This window comes from Ochlerotatus camptorhynchus, unplaced genomic scaffold (genome assembly GCF_037179485.1).
Source record: "Ochlerotatus camptorhynchus isolate MF236.1 unplaced genomic scaffold, CSIRO-AGI_Acam_v1.1 ptg000434l, whole genome shotgun sequence".
Classification (NCBI taxonomy): domain Eukaryota; kingdom Metazoa; phylum Arthropoda; class Insecta; order Diptera; family Culicidae; genus Ochlerotatus; species Ochlerotatus camptorhynchus.
The window spans coordinates 6,502,662-6,525,266 of record NW_027040920.1 but is presented as its reverse complement, the minus strand read 5'-3'; the positions used below and the strand labels follow the sequence as shown (position 1 = coordinate 6,525,266).

The 22,605-nt window shown below is 41.3% G+C and overlaps 1 protein-coding gene across 1 annotated transcript in view; it reads right to left on the bottom strand.

Annotated features, from left to right (window-relative positions):
• Positions 1 to 858: 858 nt before the first annotated feature.
• The window catches only part of LOC135711694 (uncharacterized), a 214,116-nt gene continuing 192,369 nt past the window's right edge, over positions 859 to 22,605 (bottom strand). Inside the window, exons 4-5 of the mRNA XM_065234635.1 lie at positions 12,923 to 13,071; positions 859 to 2,591 (exon numbers count right to left, since the gene is read on the bottom strand). Coding sequence (XP_065090707.1) covers positions 1,891 to 2,591; positions 12,923 to 13,071 — 850 coding nt within the window. The 3' untranslated portion in view covers positions 859 to 1,890. The remainder of the gene's footprint in view (positions 2,592 to 12,922; positions 13,072 to 22,605) is intronic.

Genomic DNA, 22,605 nt, shown 5'->3' with positions numbered 1-22,605 from the left:
TACAGTTTTCTTCAAACATGATGACCGATTACTCTAATTTCACTTTGGTTGATCTAAGTTTTACAATTTTACGATAGGGTTCTAGGGGTGTGTGTGTGTGTGTGTTTGTATTAGAGTTGTTTGCAATAGTTTCTTCTTGTTCGGTTTCACCACAAAGCCTTTGGTACTCGCTCACATAAGCACCGGATGAACGGATACGTGTACGCGTGAGGGGGGCATTCGTGTACGGGAACATGTAAGTGTTTGTGTCTGCTGCGAAAAACAAAAACAATCCTATCGTCTTGATTTTGCCTTGCTCTTCAACAACGAGTATAAAAGTTAAGAAACTGTATTCATTATTTTTTGTTTATTTTCGCTAATAATTCCCACTAGTGCATTTACCTTTGACGATTAAATAAGTAGAGTTTGTTGGTGGTTTTTGCTTGATTTGTTCACTAGGCTTCCCAAGTCCTTCGCGAAAGGATCCGTTCCTCTCTCTCTCTCTCAGCTATCGATTTATGTTGCCTTGTTAAGAGCTCTTTCCCCATAAAGTGCACACACACATGTTCCTGGTATGATCAGCTAACAACGATTGTTGTGAAAATTGACGGACTAATTATAATAGTAGCGACTTAGGCGTACTCAAGAACCGTGTGTCTGCTCCACCATCTTCTGAACCCACAATCAACACCGTCTCGCTTTTGTTCCTGTGAATCTATGTATCTTTTCCTATCTCTCTGCTGGCCAAATCCTAATCCTTCATCATCGTGTTCTCCGAACGGCAGCGATAGAATTACCAAGAAAATGTCCAAACCCGAACCAGCCCTCCGGATTCATCGTCTACTTTTGGTTTCGGTCTGGCTGTTTGATCCACTAAAACGCTCGAAAATAGCTTGAAACTTAACAACGGAAAAAATCGAACTCGAAAAATACTTGCTTGCTTACACGTGTTGGTTTTTCTTTGCATCTTGTAAAAACTGTTTAATGTTTGTTTATCTGTTGAACCTTTTCTTGCCTTATCTTCTTCTACTGTTAGCTTTCGTTTACGTCTATTAGTTTTCTCACTTTACTTAACAATTAATAATTTCTTTATTATTTCACCTAAAATTGTCCATTTCCCATTTATTATTCGCTCGCTCCCCCCTCCTTTCCACTTGTATCGGCACCGCGATCGATCGCCCTCCATCGGCAACCCACTTTCCCAAACACAGCCAATTCCCTTCGAAAAAAAAAGAAGAAGAAAGTAATGAAAACACATCACTCGCACTCGCGATAGCACGCACACGTCAACCGTATTTTGCACCGAGATTTTCTCCCCATATTTGTTTATTTTCCATCCCGTAAGCGTAGCGGCAGATGCCAGATCACTGGTCCGGGTTGATCCACTACTGGCCCTGGGGCCGGACCGGTGGAGGAACGATCGACGGGTGGCACCCGCGAAGCCCGGCCGAGGAGAGGAGGAGCTCAGTATTAAATTTTTGTGCTTCAATCTGTTAATCATCGGCTGTTGTTTGTTGTTGCTGTTGTTGCTATTTTCCGCAAATTGAAATACCTCACGGAGCTGTTTCGGTCGGATTCGCACTGCGAATCGGACGTTCGGCCGTCTTCTTCTTCTTGCTCAATCACTGGTTTGTTCTTGATACATTCCATTTGTTTGCGTTTATTTGTTTGTTTGATGTTACAATTCGGGGTTTTCTGTTGTTTTCGTTTTACACTGACTTGATTTTTGTTTGTTTTGCTTTGTTTGTCGAGTAGTTTCCTTTGTTGGGCGAACTTCGGTTGACGCATAAGCACGTCTGGCGTCTTCTGTGTATGCATTTGTGTGTGTGTATCCGAGTGTGTTATGTATGAGTGTGTGTGTGTATTGTTTTCATTCGACCTAACCGGTTAGCGCCCAATGTTTCTCCTTAACTATAACCCGACTAGTTGGAGCAGGATTTTCGTCCATGCGACAAATTCGTCTAGACACCGCAACCTCATCGACCACGAGTTATTAAAGTAAACGTTATAAATCGACTTTATACTAGTTAGTTTAATAATTGATGACGATGATGCTAGCGATGGGGCTGATGATGATGCCGCCGTCGCCGCGGTCGTCGTCACTGCGGTCGCCGTCAATGCCGATGACGACGACCTCGATGGAAGGGTATCAGTACTGAGGGTGTTTTTGGTGGTGATCGTTCTGGATTGTTGGCGTTGAAGTAAAAGCTGCTGCGATGATTTGCAATGTTCCGATGGTGATGACGGGGTTGTTGCGCTTGTTATGCTCGGACACGTGGCTAATCGGGGCGGCAGCTCGCTACTAAACCGTAGCTCAGCGAGGAGGTTCCGTCTACTGCTACTGCTGCTGGGAGTGCTGATGGTATTACTGATGCTACTGCTGTTGCTGGCATGCGTGCTATTTGCGAATCCACTTTTCCCGGTATTGGGACTTTCCTTTCGCATGTTTGTCTCCGCCTGAACCTCCTCGGGGTCGTCGTCCTCGTACAGCAGTGGGTCACACCTCGAGCAGACACCAGCTTGAGGATTTGACCCACAGTAGTCGTAGCAGCACTCAGCCGGACCACTGTTGGACTTTAGCAATTGTTCGTACGTTTCTTCGATGTTCAGATCTGGAACGAAGGAAATAAATGTTGTAGGTAAGTCAAACTTTACATTTTGTGTTACAGAATTAGCAGCTGAGCTGCATACACATTCAAATGGGTAATTTATTCTAAATTCAGTAGGGTAGGTGTTCCAGCAATAGTGGTGTACCTATAGTTGCGGTATGGAGATGGACCCGGATAAGGGTAGTTGTCCTAAAATAAAACATATTTGCATATTTCAAGTTCAAAATTAGCCCAAAAATTACGAAAAATCATTAATTTTCTTTAAGATTTTCACTCCTTTGCACCTATAGTTGAGGTAGTGCTCCTATAATAGTGGAACCCATAAGAAACCAACGCATTCCACTATTATAGGAACCAAAGTTAGCAACTACCACAACTACTGGAACAGTGTTCCTGTTAATGGAGGATGAGCAATTTTATTACAGTGTAATATTTTTATATCAAAATAGAGGTTGAAAGCTATAGATTGACGTATAACAATTGTGTGTACATCGTACATCGTTTAATTAATAAATTGGCTTAGTACCTCCACTACTGGCTCACCCACCCTAAGCGGAAATGAAAGTGAGACAACTAGGATAGGATTTTAGAGATCACTTAGGTGAACGACTCTGAACTCCATTCATTCATATAGGTGATCCGGATTTTTTCAACGGTTCATCGAATCACTTTAACCTCGATCAGTTTGGAAATTTGCGAAGGCTCTCTCTTCAACTCAGAGCAATTTATAAGCAACCTATTCCCATCAAATATCTCGATGAACAATCCTATCTGCTTGGATTGATTCTTTTAATCGACTTTGTCTTTTGATAACCACAACTATACAAACAGATTTCAAGCTATTTTTGCAACCTAGTTTGGTGTAGGAGATTCTCATCTAGCATCCAGAACATCAAATACATGGGAATGTTTTTGCAGCTGTAAAAGAGAAAGTCGATGAACAGAATCGATCAAAGCAGATAGGACCTTTGGTTTGTTCGTATTGATATGCATTGGCAAGGACAAGGGATCTGACACCGTGAAACTAATAGTTCTTTTTGGCATCGTAGTGAAGGGAAGTGAAAACGGCCTCGACCAACGGCAACAAGTCATTTTTAAAATAAAACAGCAAGGTTATCTTCCATTTAATTCCACTTAATTAATTTTGGAATCCATGGCAGATACGTATTTCGACTACAATGTGCAGTCTTTATCAGTGTCATTCCCACTAAAGACTTATCAAAAACATAACCCCCTTAAGTACTAATACCCTGATTACCTCTCACCCCAGCAGGCCTGGGTTCAATACCAGTCGGCGCCGCCGGGATGTTCTGAGGCATAACATCTCTGATCACGCCTTCCTTCGGATGGGAAGTAAAGCCGTTGGTCCCCGGTTCATGAGTTGATGGGTCGATAGGTAGGGTACAGGTGTGGGAGCTGCCTTCCTGGCACGTCGGTAGCATTGATGCTCAGCACGGAAAACAAGATCGACGGAAAAAACAAACCAAAGGAAAAAAAAAAAAGTACTCATACCCTAGGTAAAAATGTCAAGATCATAGGTATAAAAATGAAACTACAATGTGTTGAATCGGAACCTACCTAACTAATAAAAACCAAAAACTTAAGTAAACCAAAGGAGAAAAATCTATACAATTCTCTAATAAGGAAAAACCAGGAAAAGTAATTTTTGATAATTTTTTTGGCAGCTCATTCTGATACGTGAATGTTTTCGATCTGAGAACTCAAAGAAAATGTAATTTTTTTCCTTGAATTGTTTTCCGTGCTGAGGTGCAATGCTACCGACGCCAGAGAGGCACCTTCCACACCTGGACCTCAACTCATGAATCGGGGACCAACAGCTTTACTGCCCGGAAGGCGTGGAAGGCGTGATCAGAGATGTTATGCCGCAGATCATCCCGGTTACGCCAACTGGGATTGAACACAGGCCTGCTGGGGTGAGAGGTAATCACGCTTACCACTACACCACCGGTGCCGCTCAAAGACAATGTTATTGATCTGAATCTTATAAAAAAAATGAGCCGTGGATACTCTCCATACTAATCCGGATCTTTTGAACTGGTCCAGTTCTGATAGATAATCTCTAGGACTAGACACAGATTCCTTTTACATTGTCTGAACTTGTCCAGCTTTTGAAAATAATCAATCAGTTGAAACTGATGTTTCAGAGATTTACAGGTGTTTTTTTGTCAATATCAGCATTAAAGAGTTCTAATCGGTAGCACAAATAGAAACAAATAAGTGCGCCCTAAAATATCAATAATAGACCCATTAAAAACAGGAAGTTTTGAAAATATCTGCCCCCTAAAGATAGTGTTAAAAATTTTAAATACGGATGTAAATCCTTTAAAAAAAGGGATAGCGATTTGATTTAAACAGCTAAAATGTGCATTTTTAGAACACCTACAACTTTCTAGAACATTAATCTTCCTAGTGCATTAGGGTCTTTTTGGACCCGGCCTCACTTTCAAAAAGCTGTAATTTTGTAACGAAATATGATACAGACCTAAAATTTCCTGACTTTTCCTAACTTTCGGAAGCAAAAGTTTTGCTGTGAAAGAAGCTCTCAGCGGCCTCAAGGAGTGGCGCTACAAAAAAAGTAACACATTGTGCATTGGGGTCTAAAATGACACAGACTGCAACTCACTCCCAAAAATCCATTTTTGAACCGATTCTTGATCAACTGGCCTAAAAAAAAGGATAAAGGTTTCTTCACTCTGCCCAGGATTTTTAATTTGGCCTTTTAGGATACCTTGCACCGGTTCCGATAGGGCACAAATGGACACATCCAAAACCTCATGTACTGGTACCGTTTGACGGCTCAAAATTTATGATTTTACATTCAAAAGTTAAGACACATCATGCCATGGACCAACACGTGGATCTGGCTATATCTGGATACCTGGAATCGGTTCCGGCAGGGTCCCAAAAAGGACACTTCCAAAACCTCGTCTACTGGTACCGTGTGACAGCTCGAAATTTATGATTTTTCATCCAGAAGTAAATAGACATGATGTCATGGACCAACAGGTTAATCTGGCTACATCTGGATACCCGGAACCGGTTCCGGTAGCGCTCTTAAGCGGCATTGTCTGAACCTTATATACAAGCGTCTGGAAGGTAGCAAATATTATACCAATCCGCAAACCCGGTAAAGATCCAATATTGTCTTCAACCTACGGACCAATTAACCTCCTTTCAGTGCTGAAAAATTTGTTCAAGAAACTCATTCTCAATCGTTTGCTCAAGTTTGTCGAGGAAAACAACATTCTCCTTCCGAAACAGTTAGGGTTCAGGATGGGGCACTTGACCAATCACCAGCCTAGCACGGGTGTTGAATAACACTCGAAGTAACAAAGCTGTATACAAGCTTTCGCAAGGCAGTCTGCTGGGCCCTTTGATTTACAGCATCTACACTTCCAACATTCCTTCCCTCGGAGACGGTTGCGTATTTTTCCTGTTCGCAGATGATACCGCAATCAGGGGTTGAAACCAGGGTTGCTGGGCTGCTATAAAAAATATGTTGTACTTGCAGGGGCCTCCCTTAGCTCAGTCGGTAAAGGCGCAGCTACAAAGCAAGACCATGCTGGAGGTAGCTGGGTTCAATTCCCGGTTCGGTCTAGGAATTTTTCGGGTTGGAAAATTTCTCGACTTCCCTGGGCATAGAAGTATGATTGGACTTGCCACATAATCATATCAATGCAAAAATGATACAGGCATCGAAAGCTCTCAATTAATAACTGTGGAAGGGTATCTAGCACACTAAGTTGAGAGCACGCAATACGTTAATATATGCGATATGCAATAAGCTTGAAATGCGAATAAGAAGAAGAAGACTTGCAAGTAACAAGAAAAAAGGTGTAAAGGGTGTGTTTGAGTCATAAAACCTGTCAATTTCGGTTTCAGAGCGTCACAATCAGCGATCTTATGATTCGTGAGCGTTCACTCAGAGTGAACGCTCACGAATCGTGAAATCGCTGATTGTGATGCACTGAAAGCAATATTGACATAACGTATTTATAAGACCTTACCACATTATTGGCATTCGTGTCAGAATAATTAATACTACAATAGATTACTCTAGCAAATTTCATTGAAAAAGCTAAAATCTCTTCAAAATTTTAATATTTCTTCTACTTTGTCGGTATTGTTAGCTAGTATCGTACATAGTGATCCATTGATTCCGCAAGATCTCCTAGTTTGTGCATACCCTCTGAATTCCACTAGTATATGCACAGTTCGAAAAAGTAGAGTAAATTTCTGTTCAATATGATGCATATAAATGGAGCGGGCAAATGCTTTGACTGAGAATCGCTGCACATCTAAGGCAAGCCGAAACTAACGTTTGTGTTGTACACAACTATTCCAGCTCCGGTGCGGTTGATTTCTTTGGAGCCATCAGTATATATCTGCTGGTGGTCGTGATAAACTTCGGTAGTACGATACCCCTGTTTGCGCCTGCTCTGATGTTGTTCCTAAGGTTGTTGTCGATTTTTGGGACTGGTGCATACCACTCTCTATCTGCAGCTCTTAGAATTCTGCATACATCTGGGAAACACAATCCGGATGGTTTAAGAAAAAGGTTTTTAGCTCTTTTTGTCAAAGGATACTCGTTTACTTCGTGGATTTTTTTTCCATTAGTCGGACAGTTAGCTGACATAAACGTTGGATAAGTGAAAGGCGGAAGGGGAGACAACCAGCTTCAGCCTTTATAGAAATAATGGGGCTAGTTGGAAATGCACCAGATGCCTGGTGAACTACGTCATTATAAGTGGGCCCTAGGATTCCTTCCATTGCTTCGATGTTGGTGCTCGTGAATCCCAGGCCATAAAAAGTTTCGATAAGACCAACGCTGATCCTATTCTAAGCAAAGTTGATCGTTTACCAAGGGCGTAGTCAGGTTTCGAGCTAGGGAGGGGCGAAAAAAAATTACCATGGAAAATTTGGCCGAATGCCATTTCACCGAACGCCATTTCCTCGAAAGCCTTTGTGTTGCCGAGTTTAGGGGGGGGGGGGCAGTCGACCCCCCCTGCCCCTATCTGGCTACGCCTATGTCATTTACTCCTTTTGAGACGATGCCCGAATATGCGTAGAAAATTGATTCTCCTGCGACAGCTTTGTGGCTGCAAAGTTCCTTAAAAAAATAACTTAGAGTCTAGTAGGACCCCAAGAATTTTCATGCTTCTCACTAGTGGGATTGGAGTTCTGTTGATTGTTATAGCCCGACCGCGTTTTCGGTGGCGAAGGTGGTAGTTGTTCACTCAACAGCAGCTACAACAGCTTTTCTAAGAACCGTACAAATAATTCCATGATTGGTATGGCATTGAAAATTGGCTGCATATCCACGAGGAACAATGTTACAGAAAGAATTGAGCCTTGTGGCACTCCATTTTCAGCTTTTCTGATACTTGAGAGTGACCCGTTGGCAGCTACTTGAAAGTATCTGTCATTAAGGAAACTGGACAGAATATTTTGGGTCTGTATGTTGAATCGTAGGCCTTTGATATATCGAGGGATACGATTTCCACGTGTTCGTTTTCTTCAAGGCTGATAAGATTTTCAAGCTTGGCGAGGTGTGAATCGACACCCTTGCCGGCACGAAAGGCATGTTGGCGTGGGTCCAATTTGCCTGTTGCCTCCAGTTCGGTAATGAGACGGTGGTTAACTATTCTTTCGAATAGTTTACCTAGGCAGCTGAGTAGCGTTATTGGCCTGTATCCTTCGAGTTGTAACGTTTGTGCATAGGGCGTTGGTTGTTGAAAGCTGTAGCTGTAGCTGATGTTTTCACTTGATATTCGTCGGCCAATGCATTCGTAACTTTTTGTGCATCGTTAGTGTGACCAGTTGAGAGGTTGAGTGTTGTTGTATTGCAATGCCTTTTTCCCTGAAGAATATTGATGCTGGCTGGCTGGAGTGGTCGGGTTAACACTTTCAACAAAGTTCTCCCAACTCGTTTGTTTAGCATCATGTATGGTTTTCCGACTGAACGACCGAGCTTCCTGATATATTTTAGCTGTGATTTTCTGTGGGTCGTTATCGCTTAGGCGCCGGAGAGCTCGCAATCGCTTACGTCTGGCTTTTATTGTTACTTCTAATTCTTGGTTCCACCAAACGACAGTTTTTGGTCCTGAAATCCCTGTAGTTTAAGGGATGCTAGATTCAGCCGCATAAATAACCGTTTTCGTGAATTCATCTACCGTCTGGGTAGACCCGGGACGCAGATATCTACTAGTGAGTTGTTCGTAAAGTTTCCAGTTGGCCTTTTCGAACATCCATTTTGTTCGACGTTACGGTTCGTAGGGTAGATGATCACTACTCGAGTAATCTGGCAATGTTTTCCAGTTTAATTTAGTTGCATGAGATATTGAGCAAATGGAGACATCAAGAGCCTGAGAGGCTCCTGTTGCAGGATCAATGCGAGTGTGGCAGCCGTTGTTGAGGACAACCATGTCGTGTTTCACCATTAGCTTCAAAATAGCTTTGCCACATTTTTTTTTGTTTCGTATGAAGTATTCTGCATCCTGCTTTCCCAAGCGGTGTGATGAGCGTTGAGGTCACCTAATAGGAGGATTGGTTTTGCGACCTCATCTATCAGTTTTTCTGCATTTTTATCTCTAGGTGGGAGGTATACTGAGGCGACTGTTATTGCCATTGGAGCGTACAACTGTACTACGACAGCTTGGATGTTAGAATCGCTATTTGTTGAAAATTTGTTCCTATTCTGAAGTTATCTGCATTCGTTTCTTGCAGACATATGACGACAGGTTGGTATTTTCTGGTTAAAATCTGTAGTTCATGTAGATGCGATCGGAGTCCGCATATGTTCCACTGAATTGCAAACGACGATGTTTTTATGTGCAACCTGGTAGTAGGGGAAATGTCTCTAATGTTGGCCTATGGATCTAAGATTGGGCCCATCGCTAAAAATCTGCTATTTATCAATTTTATGTAGATGAACGCGTTATTGGGACGTTACTTATGGATATTTTTGGTTGCTATTGAAAATTTAGTCGATTGCTGAATTTATGTATGGGCCCAAATAAGGGGCACTTAGGCCGACATTACCTGCATTTCCCCTATATGTTTCAGAAGCAGTTGAAGCTTGTGAGGGTGATTGTGGCGCGGTGCTGTTCTGTTCACCTTAACTCATCTTGGGAAGGAGGATACTAGCTCAATGTATTCGTAACTAGTCTCATCAATGGGCCCTCGAGGATCCACCTCCGGATCTGTGTACGTTTGGTAGTGATCTTCTGTTGGTTTGGAATGTAAATCGGGTTCTGGATTGGTACGAGAGATAGCAGTACTTGACTGATTTGAAACTGGAAAAAGGTGTTGCAATACTTGCCCAGGGTTGCGAGCAAACCACGCCGACTGCCGCCAGAGGCTCGTCGGATCTCTGCGGGACATCTCTAGTCAGTCATCAAGTTAGTCTTCCTAGTCGGTGGTTTGATGTTGATCTTGTGAGTTGAAGGTGTTTGCGGCTTAGCCCATGTAAAATTTTTGGTTTTATGAGGGTTCTGTAGACCATGATTTAGACTTGTAGAATGCTATAAAACCGTGATAAAACCTGCAATGCTACTTGGGAGTGCTGTTCTGATTGAAACACGGCTCAGCTGATGTTTTTATTTTCCATTGTCTGTTGTCCTTTATTGTGGTTGAGTTTGCACTTATTGCTGTATTGTTTTACTGTTTTACGAGTGTCTCCCCCGACATACTTGCGCAGGGTTGTGGGCAAGCCACGCTGACTGCCACCAGAGGCTCATCGGATTGCTCCGGGACATCCCTGGAAAGGGTCGGTGTGGGAGGCCTCGCGCTTTGCGAATCATAGAAAGTTCATCTTGCTGCTTGAACGTTTGATGTTGAGCTTGTTGATTCTGTCATACTCATTAGCTGTTAGAGCAAGAACCGTTGATGTGGTTGCAGCCGAGCTGAAAGTTTGGTGATCAACGGGTTGAAGGAAGGCATTCCGGATCTCCGCATTTAGCAGATTCGCTTCCTCTTCTGGAAGTGAGAGGAGTACTGCACATTCCTCGCTTTCGATCCACGTTTTTGTTCGATTGCTTGTATCTAAGTCGAAGTCAATTTGATAGTTGTGTTCGTCAATATTCTTGCAGAGTGGTGGGCGTCGTTCTTCAGTATTCATGTCCATGTGGCGGAGTCACTTATAGCGTTGGTCGAAAATATTTTCTTACGCAGTTCTTGGTAGATTATTCATCTCAATGTCGATGGCTGAGCTTCGTGTGTTAAGTTCCGCCGAAGGACGTTTACCTCGATTGCTGGTTGTTTCGGTAGGTCTCAATATGCCGTTTTCCAGTTCTGCTACGGGTATTAAGAGCATGTTCGGGTTTATTGTTTTTACGATTATCTCGTCGATTGGCTGGTGGAGAGATGAAGTGTTTGTCGCTTCGGGATTCTCTGTCGGTGGACTTTTTCGACAACAAGACCAGCTGTGTGGGAGTTGATGGTGAGGTTTGTGAAGTGGATTTTTTGATGACAGGCTGAAGGATCTTGGGCGGCTACGGATTGGCTGCGAGGGTTTGGGTTCAGTGTTTTTTTCAAGTTCCTTCTCCAGTATGGCTATTTGTTTTTGTATGGTAGATATTAGTTGGTCTTTGGCTGCCAGTTCTTTCTTTATTTGCTGCTGAACAACTCCACTATATGTTTCTTTTTTACTTCCTTCAGCGTATATACCCTGATCAGTTTTTATTTGAACAATTTTTGCCTCCTATTTGTAGTTTGGACAGCCGCGTTGATATTACTGTATGTTCAGCGTTACAGAGCAATTTGCTGACAGTATTTTCTTGAGTGTCCGTAGAAGCCGCAGTTGAAACAGATCATGGGTGTAGGATAATATATACGAACTTGGATTCGCAGTAAACCGAAGTAGACATAGTCCGGAACGATAGTCTCATGGAATGACAGAACTGACAGAGGCGTGTTTTTTAGAGTGCCGTTTATTCGTTTTTTAATTCTTCGTACCCTGCGAAGCAAAGTGCTACTGTATAGCTTGTTCGTCTTTGTCGATGGAATCTGGATCATATACTACACCTTGTACAGTGTTGAGAGTTGGATGTGGGACAATCGCAATCTTGGTGCCGTCCGTTAATTCCGTCATTTTGACAAGCTTATCAACAATTTTTTTTGAACTGGTGCGAAGAAGATAACTCTCATTTCTGACTTGATCGAGGTTCCAACTATGAAAGGATCCGCAGGACTACAATGCCGAAGAAGTAAACTGGATTGAATAATGCTTGATCCAAACGATGTGGGTACTAGCACTGCGTCGAAAACCAACCGAAACGGCATCTAACAGTCAAAAGCTATCATATGACATGTGTCATTTCGTTCTAATTCCTCAATTTGGCGAAAATTAAACCACTTCTGATCAGAAATGTTATCGTTGCTTGCTGTTTTCAGAATTCACACAAGCACAACATCAGCAGCTCTTATCATGAGAAACACTAAAATACATACATTCGTGACGGTCTTCGGTGACAGTGTCTTATGACAGACCCAGACAACCAGAAGTCGTATAACAATGTACAGACAGTATCGTAAATTGCTACAATTTAAGTAAAAATCGCATATAATAATGGCATACCTCGCATTATGTTTAAGTTAAATCGTATAGAATGCAAATTTGCGACTTATATGCGACGAATCATTTTTTTCCGTCGTACTGTATCACAAATTAAATCGGATTACATCCTAAGACGTTTCAAAAGGATTTTTTTTATTACAGATTGAATCGTATACGATGTTTAGTCAACTCGTTTAAATTTAAATTAAAATATGCACGTATATGGCCTCCACTTTTGTACGTATAAGCGTATGACATTTTAGTTTGGTACTGTAATTTGATAGCTTGTTTGCAATTGTCGGAAGCAAAGGCAGTCGATTATCACAGAAAATGTGTCGACTACGGTGACCGCTTACAAGACTGACCGCAATAGCTGTAAACGGAAGGATACCTCGCGAAATAACGAACAAACTTCAAAGATGCCTTAACGTCTTTGCTGATTATGCAAACACCTGAAAAATTAAAATCAATGCCTCCAAAACTCAAGCAATCATGTTCATCCACAGGCAATCCCCCAAACTAAAACCGGCTCCATCTTGTACTGTAATCTTGGATGGCTGCAGGGATGAGTGATCTGCCGACGTATCCTATCTCGGGATATTGTTGGACCAAAAGCTTCTTTTCTGTTCGCATGTAGAGAAACCCATAGTCAAGTGTTCTGCCTTAGTTAGGTGTCCGTATCCGGTGAATTTCCGCAGATCCAGTTATAAAGCAGTAATTTTTGGATAAATAGCTATTCACTATCATTTGTACTCACCTCGACAAAGAAACGTTGGTTCACCGGCGTACTGCGTGGGTAACGCAGGAGCCCGGTCACCCGGCAGCATGTACGGACATTTTTGCTCTACGGTTTGACATACATCTAGACACGGTCGTATTCGTACTCGTTGCGTTTTTCGGCGTGAACTGGAATGAATCAAGTAAAAAAAAGGTTAACCTCTGTGAACTTGGTTAGTAGCGGTTGCAGGAAATACTACAAAACTGTTCAATTGGCTGTCATACAGTCATTTACTACGTAGGGTAAACGCTCCTATAGTTGTGGTACGTTAAAAGCGTTAGGTTCCCGATGGAGTCTCCTTCCGCAACTACAGGAGTTTTCACCCTACTATGCAAACGATAAGAGGACATGATTACGAATGATAATGACTACCAGTAAAACTTGGCCCATTCGAAAGCTTGCCTTTCCCTCATTCTCGACTGGAAGTATTATGTCTTGATAATGTGTCCCAAGCAGCTGAAAGGAAATTTAATTCGACGCCGTAAAAAAAAGCGGCAGATCATTATTCAGTTTTATTGCGAAACTTGCTCTTGGCTCTTTTGGGCACCCGCCACTACCGGTTGATGGCAGCTTCCGTTCGCTGCAGCACATACAGCCATATTTCTTTCAAGAAAGCTTCACTAGACAAAACTAGTGAAACGTTCTACATATCTTTTGAATAATTTATTGTTCACCAACCAGGGAAAGTAGCCATCCCCAAGCTTAGTGGTAAATTGACGAGCCTCAGTCTTTCCTTTATTCTAATTGATTCGTTAGAAAAGCCAGGCATACCACTCAATAAACACTCCATTTGTTCCACAATGTGCAACAACCAAAGGGCTGCGTCCTTCTGGGCTGTTGACTGGGTAGAAACGGACCTGTCGGTGGGCGTAGTAAGAAGCTTCATTTATTAGCCAGTTCAAATCAGCTTTACTGGCAACGTCTATGCCACCATGAGAACACACAATCAGAAACTATACAAGAACCGGTTGTGGACAACGCTCTAATTTATTCATTCGTGTGAAATTGACAGGAAAAATGACTCGATCCACATACCACAGCCAGTAGGTTCAAGCGCCCATAACCAAGACATCATCCAATAGGGGAGGGTGGTGATCTGTTTGTTAGCAAATCCAGAAGTCCAATTCGGTTTCGGTCGGCTTCGTCTTGAGGGAGCTTCGACTTGAGTGCTTATTAATTTGCCCTGATCTATTATTTATCAGTCTCAGTCTGTGTGTATTGGTACGTAGTTCGTCTGTCCAGAACGGGTGATGTGTTTGCATAGGGACAAACCGGGAGTGCTCACAGAGCCACAAACACATATCCATTTATCTAATCAATTAGGCTTCCAGTTTCTTGAGTAATTTTGCAAGTCTGGAAAGCGATAACAACGGACAACAATGATGATGGAGCAAGGATGAAACCAAGAAGGGGGGGGGGTTGCTTGGCTTAGAACCGTGGGGGGAGGGAACAGCATAACGCACAAAGTTGATGGTGCGATAAGGGAAAGATTTCTGGAACTGAGGGCTAAATGGGCTACGGTGGAAGCTAGTTGGTCCCAGGAGACTCACAATGGTGCTTTAAATGATGCTACTTCGAAAATGAACAAAGCATGAGGAGAATCTTCTATAAAGTTAGTGATGTGGTTCAGTTTAAATGTTTGCATGAGCACGAGTCAAACTTTTGACAATGTAACAACTTCTGTTCTCAACTGTTTTAATATTTTACGAAACGCATGAACATTTTCAGTGGTCTTGTTGCACCAAAGTATGGAATTTGGGTTATGTAAACTTATTGAAAAATCAAAGAGAGAATGAATGCTTATGTAAGTGAGTAATATAATTTTGAATTAGTAAAATGTTGTTGTTTCATGCAGTTTACAACGTACTTGAACATTGTAGGATTGCGATGTCACTTTGATGAGCCAAAAACAAACGGATCCGATAGTGTCATTTTGACTGAAACGCATCTGACACCAGATTGCAACCTTGATCAAATTGAGAATCCGAATCACAAATACTCAGCATTTTTTGTCAAAATCGGCTCATTTTAGGGATAAAACCTAATGCGTAACAACACTACAGCTGGCGATAACTGCTTCCTGGCAGTTGAGGGGAAAAGTTTGTTTTCGAAAGGAATTTATGAAGATGTTTATCATTGACCTACTTGCAGCCATATAGGTAGGTTTTAACGAAAGTTTCGATGACATGTACATATGTTTATGGATGAACGAATGTTATTGTTGGCAATTCCAACATGAGATGGAACGAGCTTGGGTATGCACGTGAACTCAAAAACGTGGTGGAGGCGCTTGGAATGAAATAACATGTTTTTGAACCAACACGTGTTGGGCATAGTAGCAGCACTATCATTGATCTAGTATTGTCTAGCTTGGAGGGCTATGATGCTAGTATAATCGTGGAGGAGATGAACATTTATGAGCATCTGTATTCAGGATGAAGGCATCTGTCAGAACGAAAAAAAATCAAATGTAGCCCTTTACTCTTGTCTACAGAAGACCAAATTACCTTAAAATTAAAATACCAATCTATGAAAAGGGGTATTTCCATGCACAAAAAAAAAAACACATTTTGTCGAAATTATTTTCAAAACATCCTGAAACAGCTACATTTTGGAAGTTGCTCACCAAGAACATTTTCATTCCTGTACCCTACTTAACCACTTCGAGCGAGTAAAATCGGCAGATAGCGAGAGCGAGGAATAGGGTATATGTGTATTCATTAAATACAGTCAACTCTCCACAATTCTACATTCTATAACCCGATATTTTCTAAAACTAGATGGATTCTGCAGTCCCTTCATATTCATATTTATAGTACTACTCTTCATAAGTCGATGCATCTTTTGATCGAAGTTCCATGTAGTGTTATTTTGAGAGCATAACTCGATATATCAAAGGTAGGGGGAGAGGTAGCTCATCGATTCTTCCGGTTCGCCTCCTAGCATCGTGCTATAAGGTACCAGGCGATAACCAGGGTAGTTGATCGATAGCTCGATGACGTGATTTCGTTGACGTATGCAATGGAAAATTCTCATAGCAGGCGTTGACGATGGGACGTTGTCGAGTTGTTGAATAGCAACTATCGTGGTAACTCACCGATTACCTGTCGATCTGCCAAATTTGGAAAGACGTCTGCATTGAATTGTCTCATATAATAATATTCCGCCCACTATATCACAAGAAATTGCGAGTAGCTGAGTGGAATGGAGATAAGTTAAGCATTGGGTACAGGACCAAGTCTCCCCTGGGTGGTTCAAGAAGATGAGCGCAATAGAATCATCAAGTTGCCATATGGCACGGAATGAGACTATTGCATGGCTGGGCAGTCAAAGTCTTCCATTCGTTAGTCATTTCAGGTGGATTAGAACAGGTTTAGGTGGGCGTTGGCCAGATTTGGATTTTTCAGATGTAATCCTGGATAGGACCCTGTCATTGAACGTCGCGTGAAAGTGGAACTTAATGAAGGCCTAAGTACTTTTTCGTAGTTTTTAGTTTTCGGATTTGAAAGATCGTCAGTTACAGTGGCCTGCTTACTGAGCAGAAAAACGCTGTTCCAGGTCCTTACATATCAAAGAGATTTATGGTAAAATCGCTTGTGTATCGTGTATTTTGCAAAACACGTTGTTGTCGTTGGTTCCGGGTTTGAATGGATACACAAATTTGAGAAACGGTATTATGTGATATGAGGGGCTCGGTGGCCTTAGAGCAACCGTTTTTGCTTGCTGAGCAGAACATCATGAGTCCAATCTCAGGCCCATCCACATTCAAGATTCGTCAATCGTTTTATTTGTTAATATGACTACATGGTAATAACAGCAACACGGTGATTAAAAAGGTGCTCGTCTGCCTAGTGGCAAACGTTTTTGCTTACTGAGCAGAAGACCGTGGGTTTAGTCCCAAGCTCCTTCGCGTTATATGATCGTTAGGACATCAATTCAGCTTATCGTTTACCAAAACGAACCCTGCTGCAAACCCAACCCTCTTATCCAACATCCCAGTGATTCCTCGTGGAAGTGCAGAGGTGTTCTCGGCTTCCATCAAAGCGAGTGTCATGTCAACACAATCCTTCCCATTCCTTTCTTGACCTGTGTTCGGGCGCGGCCGGCGCTGGTATTGCCTAATTTAAGATCACCAGTTTTTACACATTGAGGATGATTGCTAGTTCCAAGCATCGTCTATTGGTTCTCTGTGTAATTACAGCTGATCTGGCAGTAACAGAGTAGCAACCGTGGGCGGTCAATCAAGCTCAAGCTCAAGCTCAAGCTCATAACTCGATATATCAAAGGTAGAACTTCGGAGATCATATTCAGTACCCAGGACCATGAGATATATCAAACAGGTTGTATTGAATGCCCAGGGTGGATGCTGGGTTATTATACTGAATGTAAGTAGGACAAACGATTATTAGAACGAATTCCAGAAAATTAGTTCTAAACACTTGCGAAGAAAATTTGAAAAAGAAAATAACCAGAATAGAAGGATAAATAAGACTATTCCATATATAAGACTATTCCATATAGGACAATTATTCCGTTTCATATCAGGAAGCAGAAGAAACAGCTATAGCAATTCAAGGTGTTTACTACCGTAAAAAAAAAACCTGTAAAACCGGGAATCATTAGCGATTTTTTTCCTGGAAAAATCTGGAATTTACAAATTTTTTAACTAATTTTGACGTAGGATTACGTCTTTGATTTCTATATGGGGGTACACTTTGTGAAAACCGAACATAGAACATGTAACACATTAAAAAAGATTTTGAACGTTAATAACTCAGCTGCCCCTGGTCCAATTTCAATAATTTTATCACCAATCGATGAGAAATATTCATACGCATCGATAACAATGCTTCCGAATGTTGATTTTCAACAATGGTTAATGTCCAGCATGGTCCAAAAGCGTCGAATTAACTAAAAAATCCACCAATTACCTACATGCATATGCTGCTTCCCCAGCACAGTCGTCAGAGAGTAGTAAGTAGACGAAACAAGTCGAAGTGGCATTCGCCTCCGATCCTCGGACGCGTGCGAATAGGGAGGATGAAATTGCGTAATATTTTGCACACTCATCGCCATACTCAGAACCAAACGCAAATTCTTCGAGATAACCACCATCCGTCGTCTGGCGGTGTCTGACGTATTTCCGGTCTGATTTACGAGGTGTGCTGAAGGTGTTCCTGAAAAATGAGATCCGTGATGCTGTCACCTACACTAAACACGGCAAGCTTAAGCGGCCATGGATGTCATCTACGTTTTGAAGTGAGAGAGACGCACTCTGTTTGGTTTCAGAGGTCAAATCATCACCAACTTTGGCAACAAAACAGCTCTTTTCAGGGCCACCAACTCAACCGGGGACCAACGGCTTTACTTCCCGAAGGAAGGCGTGATCAGAGATGTTATGCCTTAGAACATGCCGGTGGCGCCGACTGAGATTGGACCCAGGCCTGCTGGGGTGAGAGGTAATCACACTAACCACCGGCGCCGATATCTTTCAAGGTGATATCACGGCGAATGAGAACGACCCAAATTTGAGTTTAGTTATCTCAGAAATAAGAAATAAAGTGCAGGAACTCAGCGATGAGTAAATTTGCCTCATGTTTTCCCAGGATTTTCCAGGGAAAAAATTCCGAATTTGAGAAAAGTAAAGATTTGATTCACTCAGTCTATTGGTACTACTCCGAGACTGAATAAATTTTTTGTCAATTTCCTCATTTTCTGGCAGATTTTTTAGATTTTCCACAGGAAACCATGAGACAAATTTACTCATCACTGAGTTCCTGCACTTTTGGCAATTATGAGTGAACTAAACTCAAATTTGGGTCGTTCTCATTCGCCGTGTACGCAAAAGGAAAAGAGCCAGTGTCGCTACTTGATAGCAAACTACTCATAATGGGAGGAGTCTTTGTAGCTTTTATACCACTTGGTTGCACATCATTCTACTTTAACCTGAAAAGATATAAAAAAGCGCTGCTGTATGGCATTAGCTCATTTTCGCTTCGGACGGCGTGGTGAACAGCAATAGCAGCAGTAGGAAGCTGGTGGCTAGTCCACTCCTTCACATTTGACTGGTCGTGGCAAAGGAAGAAAAGGTCTGGTGAAGGAGGCGCCAAGCGTCATCGCAAAGTTCTTCGAGATAACCGCCATCGGTCGTCTGGCTCGCCGTGGTGGTGTCAAACGTATCTCCGATCTGATCTACGAGGTGTGCTGAAGATGTTCCTGCAAAATGAGGGCCGTGATGCTATCACCTACACTAAACACGCCAAGCGTAAGTGGCCATGGATTCCTCTTCAATAAAACGGCCCTTTTCAGGGCCATCAAGCTTAGCTAATAAAGAGTTGGAATAGAATTTATCTGTGCTTGTTTGTCCATATTCAGAACCACAAGCCCCCAATGACCTCACAAAATGCTCTCCAGAGTTGTAATCTTTTAACTAACCTTGGAAGCAGGGGTGCAAGTGATTTTGATAGATTCTCTTAATAAACTTTCTCTTTTTAAAAAAAATATTACAAATTTGGTACGCCTACAATTCAAAAACGGAAAGAGTTTAGATAATAGATAATTGATCAGTTAAAATAACTAAATGCTCTTCACATTTATTCAGTCCACTAGCGGTCCTAAGTCAAGCTTCCGTTCGTGCCCCTAGGCACAGATCCTTCTACTTTTTTTTAAGATTCATGCAAACCAAAATTTTTTTACAGTGAATGTTAGCTACGTTTTCTATCATCCTCTGATCACGAACATCACAGTGAATGTGAGAAGTTGACCTTGAAGACGATGCAATGGTATTAACACTCCGAATACGATGCCTCTGAAAAATGTGTAACGGCAAGTTTGCAATGGCATAGCTTAGTCATTTCTCGATAAATTTCAAAAATTAAGGCATTTCAAAAATTCCTAAGGTCTGCAGATTATTTTGATTGTAGAAACATTGCAAATAGAGTCGTCTACTTTTTCCAAATGCGAAAAGAGTCGTTACACGTTATTTTTAAGTGTGATTATGGGTTTTGCAAATGGCTTAATGGGTTCAAATGTCCATAATTAGTTAGAATAACCTCATGGTTCCTATACAAGGATCCTGGAGACACAGGAATGGTCCTCTGACAGATCCGGAACATCTGTAAAAGTGGTCAATCCCTGAATCTGTGCCTAGAGCTCCGCATTTCTTTAACATCAGGAACTGTGATATAAGAAAGAATTTGTGGTCATGACAAAAAACATGGACCTGGATGGCCATAGGACTGTCCTCTGGGAGATACGGAAAATCCGTAAAAGGGGTCCAGTGGTTTCTTATATTACAGTTTCAAGTGTTAAAAAAAAACTGCAGAGCTCTAAGATCTGTTTCACAGATTGACAAATTTACGGATGTTCCGGATCTTTTGGAGGACAGTCCCATGGCCGTCCGGATCCCTGCATATGTCACGACCCTAAATCCTATCTTAAATCACAGTTCCAAGAGTTTTCGAAAAAAAAACCTTGGGTTTTTCACAGTTTCATGGATTGACCACTTTTACGGATGTTCGGGATCTTCTGGAGGACGGTCCCATGGACATCCACGTCCATGTTTATGTCACAACTCCAAATTATTTCTATCATCACAGTTCCTAATGTTTATAAAAAAAAAACGCGGAGCTCTAAGATCAGGATCATGAATTTACCACTTTTACGGATCTTCCGGATCTTCCGCTGAACGGTCCGATGACCATCTGCATCCATGTCCAAAATTCATTCTCATATCACATTGCAAGTTTTATAGCATTCTACAAGTCTGAATCGTGGTCTACAGTTCCCTCATAAAACCGAAATTGCTACTTGGGCTAGGATCAGTTTTGTGGATTGTCCACTTTTACCGATGTTCCGAATCTTCCGGAGGACAGTCCCGTGGCCATCCAGGTTCATGTATACGTCACGATCCCAAATACTTTTTAATATCACAGTTCTTTATGTTTTGATTTTTATGATAACATAGTAGAACGACGCTCACACTCGCCTCTATTCTCTCCAGCAGAAAAAGCAAACGGAAGCAAGGGAATGAGCGCTTCTTATTTGCTTTAATCCTATCAAGCATGGAGAGAGCAGTAGAAAAAGCACAGGTCTAATTGTCAACATGTTCGTGGTTTTAGTCCTCAAGTCGGCAACCTTTTTTTATCTTCTGTAACTAAATATATTTCAAAATGTAAAGGCTCGATTTTTTTTGTACTTTTGAAAAAAAAATCTGAAGTTCTAAACTCTTAAAAATAACTTTACTTGGAGAAGGACATTGAGTGTTTTCCTTTATATGATTCAAGTTCACAGGTTTTAAAAACATCAAGATTAAGGTGGGATGAATTTTCAGATGAAGATAAAAATTGATTCGGTCGGAGCGCTTCTTTTGTTTTTGGGAATAATGGGTGCAAACTTTCATACCACGTGTTCTCATTGAGTTTGTCCGGTAGTATTTGAACTAAAGTATCATACCAAACGAATAATTGACTTGTTAACTCTGAAATCATGGATTTATTTGAAGTTTTCTGCTCGATAGGCCTAAAATGGGTGATTAGGCCGAAGTAGTTCTCTACCGTACTTACTAGGATTGCCAATATACACCTCCGTGTTTACTTTATCCCATTCAGGAATGGTGCAAACATTACCACGCATAAGGTAGTTTGTCGAGCACTTGAGATTGAATTTATTGTGAAGTGTTCGGTTGACTTTCAAGACTATTATGTGGCAAATTACAAGAAAATTCCAGATAGAGGTCTAAAATACTGATTGAATTCTGTTGATTTCAATAGGTATCAGGATGATTCCAACATAGATTTGTTTCGGGACATTGGATCCAGGGTTTGTTTAATTTTAATAAATTAAAACATTTAAAGATTTAATGTTTATAAAATATTATGAGCCTGAACGGCGTGAAGTTGGTATGTCTTTAAAAAGTTTTCGGCAATCAAGTTACAGTTTTACCAAAAATTACTTATGTTTTAAGAAATTAAAAAAGGGATTTCTCATTAACCTGACAATTTTCCGTAAAAGGTATGGTTAAGTTAACCCTGGAAAACCAAGGGAACTTTATTTAGCCAAATGAGTTGATAGCCTGAAATTTAAAGCCAAATTTAACTATCAGTCAGTCAAATACCCAAGTAACAATTTTGATTTTATATGGGTTCTGCATACCATGATTTAAACTTTTAGATTGCTTGAAATCCTCGGAATCCATCTTTGACATAAAGGATGAGAGGTAAACAAACATTTCAACATTCAAGTGCTCCGAGACAGAAAATTTCGAACCTACGTTTGATTGAACTGAATTTCGCGTATATTATGATTCAATTTTATGTCATAATAGAAGCTCGTATGTATCACTCTCAGAGCACTTAAATTTACATCAATTTTTCTAAGTGTGAAGGAAAAATCATTAAAAATGAAACATTTTGATTTCTTACCAAATTTCCAGTGACCAATATCAAATTTTTATTCTTAAAAGACCTAATGGGGGTGAGAAAATAATTAGCAGCTTTTAAAAGAAGGAAAATAAATGTGATGGTATATTTTAGTTGCAATGCATGAAAGAAGCATTTTACTGCTTGCCAAACTTGAATCTTTCCAAATTTCAGGGGATACCTGAAATTTCATCCAGTGTTGGGAAAATATCAATCAATCAAATCTCACCAATGTCCAAGATC